The 15272-nt window shown below is 36.2% G+C and overlaps 1 protein-coding gene across 1 annotated transcript in view; it reads right to left on the reverse strand.

Moving 5' to 3' along the window:
* Positions 1-15272, reverse strand: part of LOC118699527 (3'-5' RNA helicase YTHDC2-like) — a 29143-nt gene that overhangs the window by 3951 nt on the left and 9920 nt on the right. Inside the window, exons 8-27 of the mRNA XM_036403583.2 lie at positions 14860-14967; positions 13689-13837; positions 13188-13323; positions 12708-12834; positions 11648-11713; positions 10707-10885; positions 10451-10547; positions 10288-10375; positions 10109-10189; positions 9080-9162; positions 8054-8159; positions 7801-7920; positions 7176-7448; positions 6549-6675; positions 5879-6084; positions 4998-5193; positions 3783-3892; positions 2045-2337; positions 1469-1646; positions 271-474 (exon numbers count right to left, since the gene is read on the reverse strand). Of these exons, the coding sequence (XP_036259476.1) occupies positions 271-474; positions 1469-1646; positions 2045-2337; positions 3783-3892; positions 4998-5193; positions 5879-6084; positions 6549-6675; positions 7176-7448; positions 7801-7920; positions 8054-8159; positions 9080-9162; positions 10109-10189; positions 10288-10375; positions 10451-10547; positions 10707-10885; positions 11648-11713; positions 12708-12834; positions 13188-13323; positions 13689-13837; positions 14860-14967 (2927 nt within the window). The remainder of the gene's footprint in view (positions 1-270; positions 475-1468; positions 1647-2044; positions 2338-3782; positions 3893-4997; positions 5194-5878; positions 6085-6548; positions 6676-7175; positions 7449-7800; positions 7921-8053; positions 8160-9079; positions 9163-10108; positions 10190-10287; positions 10376-10450; positions 10548-10706; positions 10886-11647; positions 11714-12707; positions 12835-13187; positions 13324-13688; positions 13838-14859; positions 14968-15272) is intronic.

Here is a 15272-nt window from a genome sequence, read left to right on the forward strand (position 1 = left end):
CCTACTTTGTTAGGATTTTTGTTTCTGGTGGTTGTTGTTTTAGAGGATTAATGTAGGGTACAAATATTTTTCTTACTCATGATGTTTGGAGAAAATTCCATCTCAGCTTTGAAATACTCTTTCTTCAGCAAGTACAGACATTCGCACATTGCTCTGCTTCTAGGAAAGTCAGAAGCCATAAGCAAAGCTGTCCACACCACACACAGTCATTGGCTGCATCCTCCTAAACCATCAACCACTGCTAACAGTTAGTTTAAGATTAAGACCCACCTGAAAGCATCCAGACCCTTGAACAGAAAATATTAAGTAAACCACGCTGCTCTCCCAAAAGGCTCCATTCAGTTTCCGTTCATTACTTGGTGTAGTGGACCATATTCCCTTCTGTTGAGAAATATCAATGTTTTGCAAGTTGCTACTTTTCATTATAAAGTACCGAACTGGCATATTTTGTCTTGGTGAAGGAGATTTGCAACCCTGGAAGAAATAAATTAAATTAATAAGTACAATACAACAGGCTTTATTTCTGAAGTTTCACACACAAGGACAGAAATCCCTTCACTGTGCTCCTCCCTTCCTCCTCCAGGTTCTAGAAGAAACATGAAATCTATCAGCTGGTCCTGTCAAAAATGGCTTTGAAATGTATTTCATATCTATTTTACATTTTTAAAGCACTTTTCAAAATAGTAATTCATCTATGAGGGGCAGAAAACAAATAGAGCAGAACACGATTAAGAAGTCTAGTATTAATTATAATTGGTTTAAGTCTGACACACCTTGAGATGACACCAAAATTAATCATCCAAGAGTGCAGCCTACAGCACTACTCGTATTTCTACATTCAGAAAACATGTTTTCTTCCTTTTACACTGTCTTAATTTAAAAGCTGAAAGATTCAAGAGGAATTACTAAATCCTCCAGTAAGTCCATGATGTTTCCTCTCAACGATCTCTTTAGTGTTACTGCAGTCTACTATTCAAGTATATAGGGACAACTATGACAACAATCTCATTTAAAATGTGTGCTTTAAATGAGTATCACAAAATAACCATCACAAAAACCCCAAGCAGTCATAGTAAGGCAGATAACACAGAATCAGTATCAATTATGCTATTACAGAAACAGAAAAAAGCAGAATCCAAAAACTTCAGAAGTGTGTGTATAATATACTAATTTAGTTGAAAAAAAACCTAATACACATTCATTAGAACAAGGGGTTTTTTTTAAATCTCATTTTTTCTACTTTGGATAGCTTTACCTCAGCAGGTGACAAATTTTTACTGTATTAAAATAGTGAAACAAGGATAATTAGTCTAGATTTTAGAAGAAGGAAGGAAGTAGTATGCAGCTGTTATAAATTAAAAGTTAAGTTAGGTTCCTAATTTACCAGTAAAATACCTAATTGCAGAATGATATCAGCAAGGAATTCTATTACTTTTGAAGAGCAGGGTGATAGGTTAGAGAACTCTACCTTTCCAGACACCGGAGAAGAAGGACTAGCACAGGGGCTGGAATAGCTACTGCTGTCTGAAGGCTTCACTGAGGACTGAGCTGATCTGTCATCTGAGGATCGTTTGGAGAGCAAAATGTCTTTTTCTTTGTTCTTCTTCGGCTGGTGGAGGGCAGGAGATGCAGATTTCACTGAAACCCTAAAAAGACATACCTTGAGTTTCACAAGCAGTCACTGAACAATTTACATCGACCTGTCAGCCTACTGCATGACCACATGTATTACAGCAGCTACAAAATCTATTAAACCCTAACTAAAAAAGCCATACTGATCATGCATTACTTTTTAGTGCTACTGTTAAACCTCTTCTGCTACTTCTCCAACATCACAATTCATGGACAATATTCCTGACTGCTCTCTCAAAAAAGCAGGCCCAGGTATGAAATACTTTATGGGATTACCATGCAGCATATAACAGTATAACACCTTTGAACTGTATTTCCACTGTTTCCACCTCCTTATTACTAGCAGAAATTTAAGTGATACTTGTACACATAATTTGCAACCTACAGTGAGCAGAAGACCTCAACATCTTACTTTTCAGCATTAGAAGAGTCAGACAATTCAGTTTCTGTTGAGCTTTTTCTGCTGTTGGTTGACAGCAGAAAGGAAGATGCCAAAGTAAATTCTTCACAAGTCACAGGTCTTGGTCTCTGGCCGATTCCTGAAGGCTGCTGCAGACCTGCAGACTGTTCTTCAGCACTCAGAACAGCTGTAATTGCTCTTACAGTTGTTTCATCAACCTGAGACCACGGTTTAGAAGGAGCTCGCATACGACGCAGGAACAAACTGTGCCACTTCTGCCTGAGTTGCAACAGCATACCAGCAGCCTGTGATGGATTCAAATTCTGTTAAATGCTGATGAAAATTAGATCAGACAGGTAAAAGGACCCTATCTTTTTCCTATCAGGCAGCACCTGGCATTCTAATATAAACAGGGCCCAAAATGAAAGGCAGGACTAAGGTCTTGGGGAAGGGGAATAATCCATATTTAAACTAAATGTTAATTTACTTTCTTTTCCTTGGGTGCAAGGTAATTTTTCAAACATTTCATTTAGCTCTGTACTAAACTTAGCTTTGTACTGTAAATCCACAGACTTTTTTTTCCTTTTTATCTTTTGAGAAAACCCAATCCTTTCATGCTTTATGCCCTTCCTCTCAAATCAGTCTCTACTCATGCACTCTTCAGTCATACTTGAGGGAAAAGAGCTCTAAGTGATATTTTTCTTACACAGACATCTGCTCAAATGTGATGACTAAATTCAGAAGACTATAGTCTAATTCCCAATTATCAGAAATGCTTCCTTTAAAAAAAAATTTTAAAAAATCACTCTTTTGGACATGTCTAGGAGAGACAGTATTATTATTAGAGCTGGTGAAAATGTGTTTCATGACCCATAAACTACCTCCTACCATAGCCACAGCTCCTCAATGACATAAAGACTTCAATTTCAAAGAGGTTTATATTTATCCTTAAAAAATCTGACAGCAACTTTCTTTCAGCAACTCCAGCTTCAAGTGCTCCTTTTTTGATCCGATTTTGGTTACTCTTGCACAGAAAGAAGAAGACAATATGCCAATGTGACTGCTCTCTCAGCTCCTCTTCAGATTCTGGCGATCCCAGCTCCTGCATAGCCTGATAAAGCACCATGCAGACAGGACAGGAGGCCAGAAGCAGCAGAAGGACGCTTATGCAGCCACTGTCACGTGCAGTTTGCTGTCCCTTGCAGCCATTATCTTTTGTCTGGCAGTCTCTTCAGAATCTGCTGACTTGTGGAAAGGGACAAAACTGCCAAGCTCAGACATATAAAACATCATACTGCCCAGAAAGTTTTTGAAGGAGATCCAACAGCATCTGCACTGCTGAGGCTTTCCTGCTCCCTCATGTGATAGACAGGACTCCCACACCAAGATGGAGGAAGAAGAATGAGCACTCCAACTGTTGACTTAAATGACTAATTATTTTCTTTCCTTTTGCTCACAGGTAAAAGAATTGAAAGGTATGGGTGATAGGTTATGAAACATTGCAACTTGGATGTTGAATACACAAGTTCACGCAACAGACAACTCTGTGCCAAAGGGGATTGAAGCCCTTTAATTCCTGATGAGCTCATGAAGGAAAGGTTAAATCACTGAGTATGTAGTTTGAGAGACTCAAATGGACCATGACATTCTTAGAGAAAATTCTTGGCTACTCAAATGTTACAAAAACCTTTTCACATCTTTTTTACAATTCTTCTACATGAAGCAAACCTAGGAGTGATTTCTTACTAACTTCAGGATCCAGTTTGAGATGGAGCCATTCGTCCAGCTTCAGTAGTGCCAGATTAGCAGTTGTTTTGTCCTCCATCTCACTGTCACTGCTATCATTAGATACCCCTCCTCCTGAATTAAAGACAAAAGTATTATTATTAGTAAGACAGAAGTATTATTATTAGTATTATTTCTACTTATATACAAAGAAACGAACACTGCTGTATTAACAGCAATAATATTTTTCCTTCTAAAATTGACTTTAAAATGTAAACATTTGTAAAACTACCTCTTCTTTTCCGCAAACACACTGATAAGTCTTTACTCCAGATAGCAGCAATCAAGTAGCCAGACCTGCTGTAGGTCCTACTATGTAAAAACCTGTACTGATATGATTGGACTCAAGTCATGTACCTTCACCAGTACTCACAAGCCACTATCCAACTTTTGCCTAAGCATATGTGGCTCTATTTCCTAGTAAAACAGCAGATTTAAAGACTTAGTAAGAAAAAAATATACATATAATACATATGGCTATTGATTAGGAATCCTTATTTTTCTAAAGTGCAATTCAATCAGCATGAACACTACTCTAAGGTTAACAGTTTAAAAGCAAGACAGGAAAGCTTCAGAAATAAGTTGGACTTTTAGTTTGATTTCAACTATGAGAACTAGCAGCAGTTATTTTTGCTTCCAATCCAAGAGGACTCAAGTAAGAAAAAAAAAGAAAATTTCTATATATTCTCTATTACTTACAGTTTATGGTACAGTTAATTGACAAAAAAATTATCAGTAGAACATATCTTGAAAATGCGTGTGTCAGCTAGAAGCAACATGACTTGTTGGCCATATTGATTATTTCTAAATTTTTGAGTTTGAATAATCTGGTTCAATGTATCGAATAAAGTAGTCCGTAGAAAAAGAACATACATACTACACATCTCAGTATCATTATTATCATTAGACATTGTGGCTGCATTCTTTGCTTACAAACTATACCATAGTTTCTGAGACTCCCAGAACTGTGTAATTTATGGACTTGAATATGTAAGGAATCCCAAAACTGAGAGATTTATTACAGAACCTACAAACTACTCCTGAACAGCTACAGGAATTATAACACTGTTGTTTTCAGAATCAGCCAATATATGTATTAAATATTACTGAAAAATAAGCTTTCCATGTTGCACACTAATGTATACCAGTGGAAACATTCCAAATCCAGACTCCAGTGTACCTCGAAAGGATGAAGATGCCTGCAAGGCATTACTTGGCAGCCTGGCTGGTCCACAGAAGAGGGACACGGTGACAGGTGTCACAACAGAGCAGCACCTGATGTTTGCTGTCTTGTCAGCTCTTGTCATTTCATCATATATAAGCCAGTCTGTAGGGAGGGCCTGGATGGCTGCAGCTTGTCCATTAGCTAAAGCAATCTGTGCAAGAGCAGGTAAGACTAGGCTATTATACCATCTACTGTAATTAATGTAAATTTTAACATATTTCTCATTTTATCTAGAGACACTGTGGATGCCTCAACCTGGCAGTGTTCAAGGCCAGACTGGGTGAGGCTCTGAGCAACCTGGAAGAGTGAAAGGTGTCCCTGCCTGTGGCAGGGATTGGAATGAGATAAGCATTAAGGTCCCTTCCAACCCAAACCATTCCATGATTCTATCTTTTGAGAAATAAATACATGTATAATTATATACATATAAAAATATACATGCAAAAAAAAGCGTGAGAGAATTCAACCAGATTCACAAATTAGCTTACCATGATAAAATAAAATATTTTGCTTTAAAAACAAATGTTAAAAAAAAGTTTCAGAGAAGAACTTCTTCCTTTTAAGAGTAGGGATAATTCTATTTTTAAAACAATCTTATAACTGGGGTGGTTTTTTTGCCATTTTCCCTTGTTCCATCTAGAGAAAGGACTAATTGAAACAATGGAAAAATGAATCAACTCCAGTTCTATCAGCTGGGTAGAACAGTATTTGCTAAAGCTGTAGTGTTAAATGCCCAAACTGCTTTTAAAGTACTGAGAACTAGAAAAAGACATTCTAAAACATGTGATAGATTTTAGTGCTCTTTTTCTTGAACTATGAATTCAAAGTGATTTTACCTTTTTATACTGAGACTGACCAAGAACAGAGGTAGGATGAAATCGCACTTTCTTCTCCTTTGGTTCAGTCAACACCAGGCTTTCTCTGTCTACATGCACAAGATTGGGATACATCCCGGCCACTAAGGCAGCTTTAATTACAGCCCAGTTCTCAGAGTTAGTATTAACATCTCTAATATCAGCTCTTCCTCTGGCCCTCACAAAACCTGACAAAAGAACAAGACAAAACAGTGCCATGTTAGCTTGTGTTTGGTTCTTAAAAGGAGTTACAAACTAAAGGTGAAATAAACAACTTATTTATTGCATTTTTCAACCTGTTGTACTGCCAACCTTAACAGCACAAAGAAGAAACCACTACACTTAAATCCTTCCTGATAAGAGGTTTCATACTAACACAGAATATGACTATTTTCTACAATACAAAGACATTTCCTATGGGAATAATTTATTAAACCATGAAATGCGGTGACAAGTGGAAACGAGGGTTTTTCAGTTAGATCAGCCACACTTCCTCATCTACACCATACCCTGCATGAATGTGTACATGAAGGTGCATTTCAAATTAAGTAAGGAAAATTACACCAGTGAACATGATTTTTGTAATAATTTCTATATGCTTGACTTTAAAACAACATTAAACATTTAATGAAAATTTTTCCAAGTTCTTTACCTGAGGCTCTAAGCTGGCCAAGCAACTGTGTTCTCATTCCTACAATGATTTCCATTGTGGCTTGGGACACGAAGTTCTTTTCACAGAAGGCCCTCTCCCAGCCATCACTGCGTGCCTTCTGCCATGCCTGAAAACGTTTTTACATTCACCTATTAATTTGATAGGCTAAAACTAAAAACTGCATTTTTATAAAAGATTACATTTATGTCAATAAAATGAATGCAAAACCCCCTCTAAAAGTAAACGTATCAAACCAGATCCTTTTTTCTGTTCAAGAATTAGGTTCTCCTTACGTGTTCATTACAATGATTATGTCAAGTTAAAACAATAAATAAAGATCATTACATTAATATCATGATTTGAAGTTCAGTGTAGTAGGATGTAAAAGAGGCACATTGTTGGAACATTCAGAATTTTCTAAGGTTTGAAAATATCAACAAAACATACTACAAAAAGTGTGCCCTCACAAATTCATGAGTCCAATACACAGCAAAGGCACTAGCAAAAATAAAGTCTTCTCCAAGGACTTAATCACAGTCCACCACTCTACATCCAAGTAGAGTGCTACATTATTTGCCTTGATTGCGTGATCTACAGTGATTAGCACTCTCTGAAATGAAGTACTACCTGGAAAGCCCTGAGCAGGGCCATGTGGTCACTGAACGTCCCGGCAGCAAAACGCTTCCTGCACAGCATGGCCGCACGCTTCTGGGAGGCCAGCGTGGGCAGCACAAAAGGGTCTTGGCAGGCAAGAGCGCAGGCAATGGTCAGAACAGGATCCAGGCACTTCAGAACTACAGCATACAACACCATTTTACCAAGGTGTGGCTCTACAGGTAATTCAGCGAGGTGATAACCAAGCTCAGTGAGATCTTCCCAAGGGGCCATGGCATCTATGGTCTGTTTATAAACAAACAAACAAACAGAGAGGGGGACGGGTACAGTGGACAAAATCAATTTATAGTGAAAGCAGAAAAGATGTGAATAGTGGACATTAACTAGACTTGTTTCCAAACACTAAAAAAGCAAGTCAAACTATTAACAGAGACAAGACTTTGAAGCACTCTCTTTTCCTTGACATGGAAAAACACATCCCCACACACAAAATGAAAAGAGACAATCAACAAAAATTCAAAACATCCTTAAGTAATTAAAAACAGCTTCAGTACAAACTGAAGTCAGTAAGATAGACTGCTACACCACAAATTTGGGATCAAACCCAATTACCATCTAAATCTATTCCTTTTCTGACCTTAAGCATATGCACAGCATTTCTCACAGTTACAGCAGGCGGAGGATCAGGAGCTTTCATAAGAAAGTCTACAATTGGACAATTAATTGGAGCCAGAAGTTTTGTGTACAAACAAATCTCCTGCAAGTTAAAAGGCAGAACAGAAATGATTACCAAGATTTGGAAACAACCCCCAAACACATTTGTTGCAATTAATAGTATGGTTTGATGACATCCGATTTTTTAAAGTTATAATTTCTAACTGAACATGCACCTGAAGTGGCATTCTGAGAAGTTCTGGAGACTGAAATTCCAACATATTCTGAAATCTGAGCCTGCTGAAGAGACGAAAACAGACTCCAGGCTGACAGCGCCCAGCCCTTGAAAATAAAATATGGGAAATTGTGAAAATTAGGATTTCTTTCTAAAAATAAAACCAAAAGCCAACAAACAGACACAGAAACTCAGAATGGAAAAGCAGAAGCACTTCTATGAGGAAAGTGTTATAAGTCACATGCAAAGTGAGAGTTTTGCAATCATGGATTATTTTTGAGAGTGTGGCAATTTTTTACTGAAATTTTAACCCAACACTGAGAAATCTGGAGGAAGAAAAACAAGATTTATCTAATGTAAAGTGCTGTGGGTTTTTTGCTAATGTAAAACCAGTCCAAATCTCAATCGTTGTAAGGAAATCAGTTGCAAACTTCATTTCTTCTCCTCACATCCCCCAAACAGAAGTGACCTTTGGAGTAAAAGGCAGAAAAAATATTAAATAACTTGTGAGTGAATAAGAGACAGCAAATTCTCTCATTCATATACATGTATGTGTATACGTGCAGCTTAATGCCAATGTGATTGATAAAACAGGCACTTGCTGCTACATGAACTTCTGAGCCCTCACCCACAGTGTTCGGAAGAATATAATCATGGCCTGTTAAGTCATAGATAGCTTGGAGAAAGTGATATAGGCAGTCCTCTGCCCACAGACAAGATGTGAAAACACCCTAATGGACACTGCGACTGCTGGTGCTACATGGGAGAAAGAGGAAGGAGAACAACATAGTAAGGGAAAACAACCTAGACCTTTGGGAAATGCCTGAACATCACCTTTCTACTACTTGGGAAATGATTCTAAGGAAATACATACTGACCAGTACTCACCTGCAGAGAACAAGTGTTGGCCATTATCCAACACGACACTGGACTAGGCTAGAAACAGTTACTATGTTGTGTGCTATATTCTAAACATAAAGGACTGTGGATATCTGCAAAATGGAAACCAGTATGAGGCATTTATTACCTGCCCTTTCTCTGGATAGCACTGGCTTTTGAAATCCACCCCATTTTTAGCATTGTAACACGACTCAGTGCATCAAAAGACTTCTAGAAAAACAAAGAAAGGAATATAAACTGAAAACTCAATAGGGTACATGAAATAAAAGTTACTAGTTATTTAGATTACCAACAGAACTTTTCTAAAAAGTATGAAACAGTAATATACACAGCCACTTCTGGCACAAAGGTATCTTCTCAGTTTCAAGTGAATTTATGATGGTATCTCCTTTGTAGTACCTTAGTGCTACACAGTTTTTGAAATTAAACATTTTCTAGTCAATAGGTAATTGCAAGTCAGTAAGAAGTATGTCAGATCTGTGTTCTGAGATATCACAAAGCAAGTAAAATACATTATTATACCGAATTAAGTTTTCCTTTTTATCTCACTTGAAAATTACCTGCTTATTTTCTTAGACTGATGTAAAATTACAAAAGTAAGTTTGTTATATGAGAACTTCAGAAATTTGGTATGCATGTCGCCTATGAAATCCAATTTCATTTTCAAAGCCAGACACTAGGTCTTAAATTGCCTCATTATGTGATCTCACTTTTCTTGAAAAAGTAATTAGGAATGGGCACTGAACACACCAAAAAACTGCTTAAAAACTTAATGGATTATTTTTTGGACTTGATACAATAGTAGGACAAAAAGAACTCCCAGCACTCTCTAAGTGTCAAGAAGGTGGTGGTCTAAACTGAGGACTTGTTTTAAAAATCCAGCAGAAATACTAAATTGCTAAAGATAAAGATACATTAATGCATCAACCTACATTAGGTTTTACAAGATTTTTTAGACAGATAACTATTTACAGGATTTGTCTTAAAACAAATGGATGTCAAAACTTTTCAGTGAGGACTGAGAGGCACTAGCTCTTACTTAGTAAAAGCTTTTTTTCACTTTTTTTCACTTTACTGTAAAGTAAAAAAAAAATTCTCCAAAATTTATGCACTGTGTGTTTTAGAATGGCACTCTGAAAATTTAAGGCAGCCATACCTCTTTCACCTTGCCTGAGTCAATGACAAACACAACATCATTGACTGTTATGCTGGTTTCTGCAATATTAGTAGAAAGAATCTGCAAAGAAAAAAACAAAACCATCAAAACTATAGTAACTGCAAAAGCAACAGCAAAATAGATTATTGTAGCATCTGACAAACTCCTCTAATACTTGCAATTTTGCGGATGCCAGAAGGTGGAGTTTCAAGCACTTTCTTCTGATCCAAAGTCTGCACACTTGAATGAAGCATGAAAACTTGGTATCTAATGCAAGACAAAAGAACATTTTAAGGATCCTTAACAGAAGCAATGAAAAGCCACAGTGACTAAAGGTTTTACCTGTGAGCATTATCAGCAAATCTCTTGTCATCAAAAAGAATGCGGTCCCTCAGGCTCACTATCTCATCATACCCAGGAAGAAATATTAAAATTGCTCCTAAAAAAGGAAGTGGGTTTGCAGAGTTAAACCGAAAATTCAAATACATGTTGATGCCATGTAGACTAGCATTCAGAAGGTTTTAACTATTGGGGATTGCTGAAAAAAGAACAAGATTCATCAGAAGCTCAATCCACAACTAGTTAGGTATTTACCTACCTGCATCACAACTATGACAGATGCTGTGAAGTAAGTGCATTATCAGATCCAGATCCACTTTTTCGTCATCAAAACTGTGATGATAAGCTGTCAGTAGTTCTCTGTCCTCTGCACTAAGGTCACTACCACTTTTTTGGATCAGGGAACTTTCATCCAGATTTCCAAATCCAAATGAAGCGCTGTAATAGAAAAATACACCAGAGTCAAGGCTGTCCCTTCAGGTTTGCATTCAGCAATCAACTCAAACTTAGATCAAGACCAACATGACTATTGGTCTTGAATTCTAATTTTTAAGTGTAGCAGAAGAGAATCACCATACTGTTACTGTCCACTGATTTAAATGTCAACCCAACAAAGGATGCCACTTCATTTTTTAGTGTTAACTTTCATTTTCTTAAACTTCATTGAAACACAGTCATAAACTAATGGATTAGCTTCTCATTTATCTGTTCAAGGAAAAATATTTAAGAGATATGTATTCTCCAAAAATTTCCCACTAGCAGAAACTACACTAAGAGAAATTATAATAAATATAATCTTTACAAAACACTACCTCAACTATGATAACTGTAAGTTAATAAAAAAATCATTCTTGAATGGCCTAGTGTACACATTACTTCTATAAAGTTTCTTTAATCTGTCTATTGTGTATAAAAATACACAGATAAAAACATATGACAAATTTGTTTCCAAAGTAAGCATGTGAAAATAAAATGGTACACAGTACAGAATTAGCAAGTTGTGCAAACATAAACAATATGATACTGAGTACAAACTTTTTTACTGTTTCTGAAATATTCCTATTCTTAAAAAAAAAGGTATTCCTATTCAGTCCAGATTTTACAGCACGAAAAGCTAAAACGTGTTCTGATTAAAAGAACACAAGCCTCAAATTTCCCTTCACTATGCTATGCAACTCCTGCAAAACAGTTACAGCTTGCCTGTAGGATTCCAACAGATCCACAACCTCTGTTTGTCCAAAGCGCCTAGCCCAGTCCACAGCCATCCTGAAAGAGTTGCACAAGTATTTTTATTCGGTTTTTCACTTCAAAAGATGAATATGAATAGCACATCAGACGAGGCATCTGATACCAGACTTTTGTACCCATTTCCCTATTATTAGTACTGCTATCGCTGGATCTGCAACTTTCCACTTGAAAGTGCTTGAATAGGTGTTAACAGCTGACTTATACATAACTACAGTTCTTTACCGCAAAAGAATGTCAGTTTTACACAGGAGTACCTGTAAACATGCACAAGGAAAGGAGGAGGAAGAATATGCCATTCCCTTAAAAAGCCCACAAAAACGTGCAGAGATCAGACCTGCCTGTTTGCAGTAGCCTTTAAGTCATCTCAAAAAGTCACACCCCAGGCGTTTTGCATAAAAACGAGGGAAAATATTTGGCTATTTCATGTCTTTCAGAAGCTGTCCTCCTCACAATGCAGCTCACCGTTTTAACTTTAAACTGCATTCCTTCCCAAGTTTTTCAAATGTTAGCACCAAATATCAGACCCCTGGAATTCTAATTCTTATCATTCCATAATACAATTATTTACTGTATTTCCCTATTTATATGAAGACATACTTCATGACCACAAAACTTGAGTTTTACAGATTCACAAATATTTTTACATGCTACAACAGATTTAGAAACATCACCGAAAGATCTTCTGATATAGGTAACTCCATGAAAATAAGAATTGCCAAACATTTTGGTCCAATTCAGTCGATTATAGTTGTTCTGCTAACCAGTGTCTTCAATAGACCTACTGAAACAAAGTTTATAGCTCATAATCAAGACCATGTAATTAAGAATACAATTTAGAATTTACAGAAAACAATGTTATTAACAGGAGTTAGAAAATTCTTTAACATCTAAATTAATTTGCTAACTTATCACTCTGCCCTAAGAACTACAGATTTTGACAGCCTAAACAGTTTCTTTCTCTCTCCTATATTGACAAATAAATCCATCTTTTGGTTTCTCTGTTTGTTTTTACCAGCCATTAGATGATTTGCAGTGGATACTTGCTCCCATACTGATCAACTGTTCCACTTGACTCAAAAAGCCTCTCCCTGAAGAAATCATCAGAGCAGTCGCACCAGTTTCACTGTGCCTATAATCAACTGAGAAGTAAAAAAAAAAAAAATCAGCAAACCCAACAGAAATGTTATTTCTTCATTTAATATATAGTACAAATATTGCTTTCAAATTCCAGCCCAAAGAGAATTTGTTTCCTCACTTTATCTCTGCAGTCAGTTCATATGAATTCCACACTGTCTTAAAAACACACTTTTGCTAATACTTCAAAACAACAACTAACCAAACAATTCATTAATTCTGCTAGCCCTATCCATTTTTTCAGTAGGTGTCAGAATGCAAAGGTAACAACATTTGAAACTGGAGATAAAAGTAGCCATAAAAATCTAAGTAAATTTGAGGTTACTTTTTTTCTTATGTAATAACACAATAAACTTACCACTGACATTTTCAGTTAAAATAAGATTTAAGACCTGAGCAAACGAATCAATATCTTTATGCAACCAGATGTCAGAAAGACAGGAATCCATTTCTTTTACTATCCACGGTTCAAGGCAATTCGCATCTTTTTCAGTCTGAAGATAAAAACAATATTGAATGATTAATCTCTTCCATGAGTCATCTTTATTCTCATACATTACTCACAAAGAATTTGAATGATTCTTTTTCCCAGCAGCAACCAGAAATCCAGCACTCATGTATCAGTTAATGCACTGATTTTGTCATATGCAAGTACTAACACAATGGCAGTCGAGCCATTTGACTGAGGAAAAGCTGTGTACAACCACCGTAACTAGAGCAGTTAATCCTAATAAAGTAATCTTTAAAATATATTAATATCCTGAAAGATTCTACAGAACTATCTTTAGAAAACAGATTTTAAATGGCTAGTAATACAACACAAATATAAACACCTCTTCCAACAAAAGAAAAAATTTACCAGTTGATTAAAGACAGTGTCACCACCCTCATCCAACCATTTGTACTCCTCATTTGCCCTTGGAACTGATTTTTGTCTCCGAGATGTCAGTTTGTTCATGCTTTCTTGAGCTGAACACCACTCAGCAAGAGTGCTCTTCTGTTTCTCTTCTAGAATGCAAAGTATTCACCAAGAAAGTTTTAGAGTCATCTTTATTATCCATTGTTTTCTACTAAAAAAGATAGTTACAGCAGGTCAAAATTTTACCTATTCAACCTCTTTTATTTAATCTAGAATGCTACTACCAGTCCAAGATAAATGACATGTTTAACGGTATCCAAAGTGCACCACTGAAAACAAGGGCTATAAGAACAAGGCAAAACCTACCATTTTGGGGTTTAACCCCCCAAGCCTCCATTATTCCAAACTACTGCATTCAACAATCTTCCTTAAGTAATCACCTTCCACACAAACTCAGCCCAGATCTTTTTCCAGAAATGGAATGCTGAAGAAGAGTGATACAGTCCCTGCATGTAACAACTTATTTTTGCACACAAGAAACAGTAGAAAACACCAGTGTCTTAATCGAACTTTTCTGTTCCCAGTGTCAGAGCTGAGCACTGTAATAAATATCCAGTTAGGATTGTATGTTATATATATAGCTTTGAGGTTTGCATTTTTTAAATTTTTTTCTTTAAATAATCACTGGGATCATTACTTTCAGTTGCCAAGAAAACTTATGAAGCAGTATCTACTTAATCAACTGAAAACCAATTATGTTTAGCTCAAGAGTGTTAACACTTACAAAAAATACCTCCATGCCTGAAGAAAGCAGTGAAAAATGTTACTAAAGGGAATGACTTGTACATTTTGTGCAAGATGTACAAAATCCTGTTTGCTTTAATAGCTGCATTTTAATTTACACCCAAAAGTACAGGGCATCCCATGCTTCTTTAGTATTCATGTGGGCAGAGCCCCCAGTTACATTAACTCTACACCATTTTTTTCTTTAACTGCATAAACTATTTCAACATTGTAAATATTAAGAGCTTAAAGATACTTGCTGTTGTCTTATCACATCTCATTTAATCTCCTGACTTTGGAATTTTAACAGAAAATAATCCTGTCAATTGTTTGTTCAATCAATCAATGATTCTCATTGCTAAGCCTTACAATTAAGAAGTCCACCAACCTTGCTGCTTCTCTTTTTTGTACTTCACCATCTCTTTGTTTGTATACCCAGTGCTTCGTAAAATGTCCTCCAGAAACATCTCTTTAACTTCAAAAGGTCTCCCTTGGACTAAAAGTATAAAAAATCCATTAAAGATTATATATTCACTAGCTTCACTTACAGCATTTATTTTGTTTAAAAATTCTCTTCATTGGAGTTTATTTTTCTCAAAATTATACAAAACAAAACATTTCCAATGTAAAATCCCACCTTGTTTCTCATCAAGCTCTTCAATTTTATCAAGTGTTTTAGCAAGAGATGTTGATAAGATGATTATAAGATTGACAGTTATTACCCCCATATTTTTTTTAAATGAGAAAAAGAAAACAGCCATTTTTGTTTAGGGTTACAAACAAGAACTTGCCATGTAAGCC

This window comes from Molothrus ater (assembly GCF_012460135.2).
Source record: "Molothrus ater isolate BHLD 08-10-18 breed brown headed cowbird chromosome Z unlocalized genomic scaffold, BPBGC_Mater_1.1 matZ_random_MA36, whole genome shotgun sequence".
NCBI lineage: Eukaryota > Metazoa > Chordata > Aves > Passeriformes > Icteridae > Molothrus > Molothrus ater.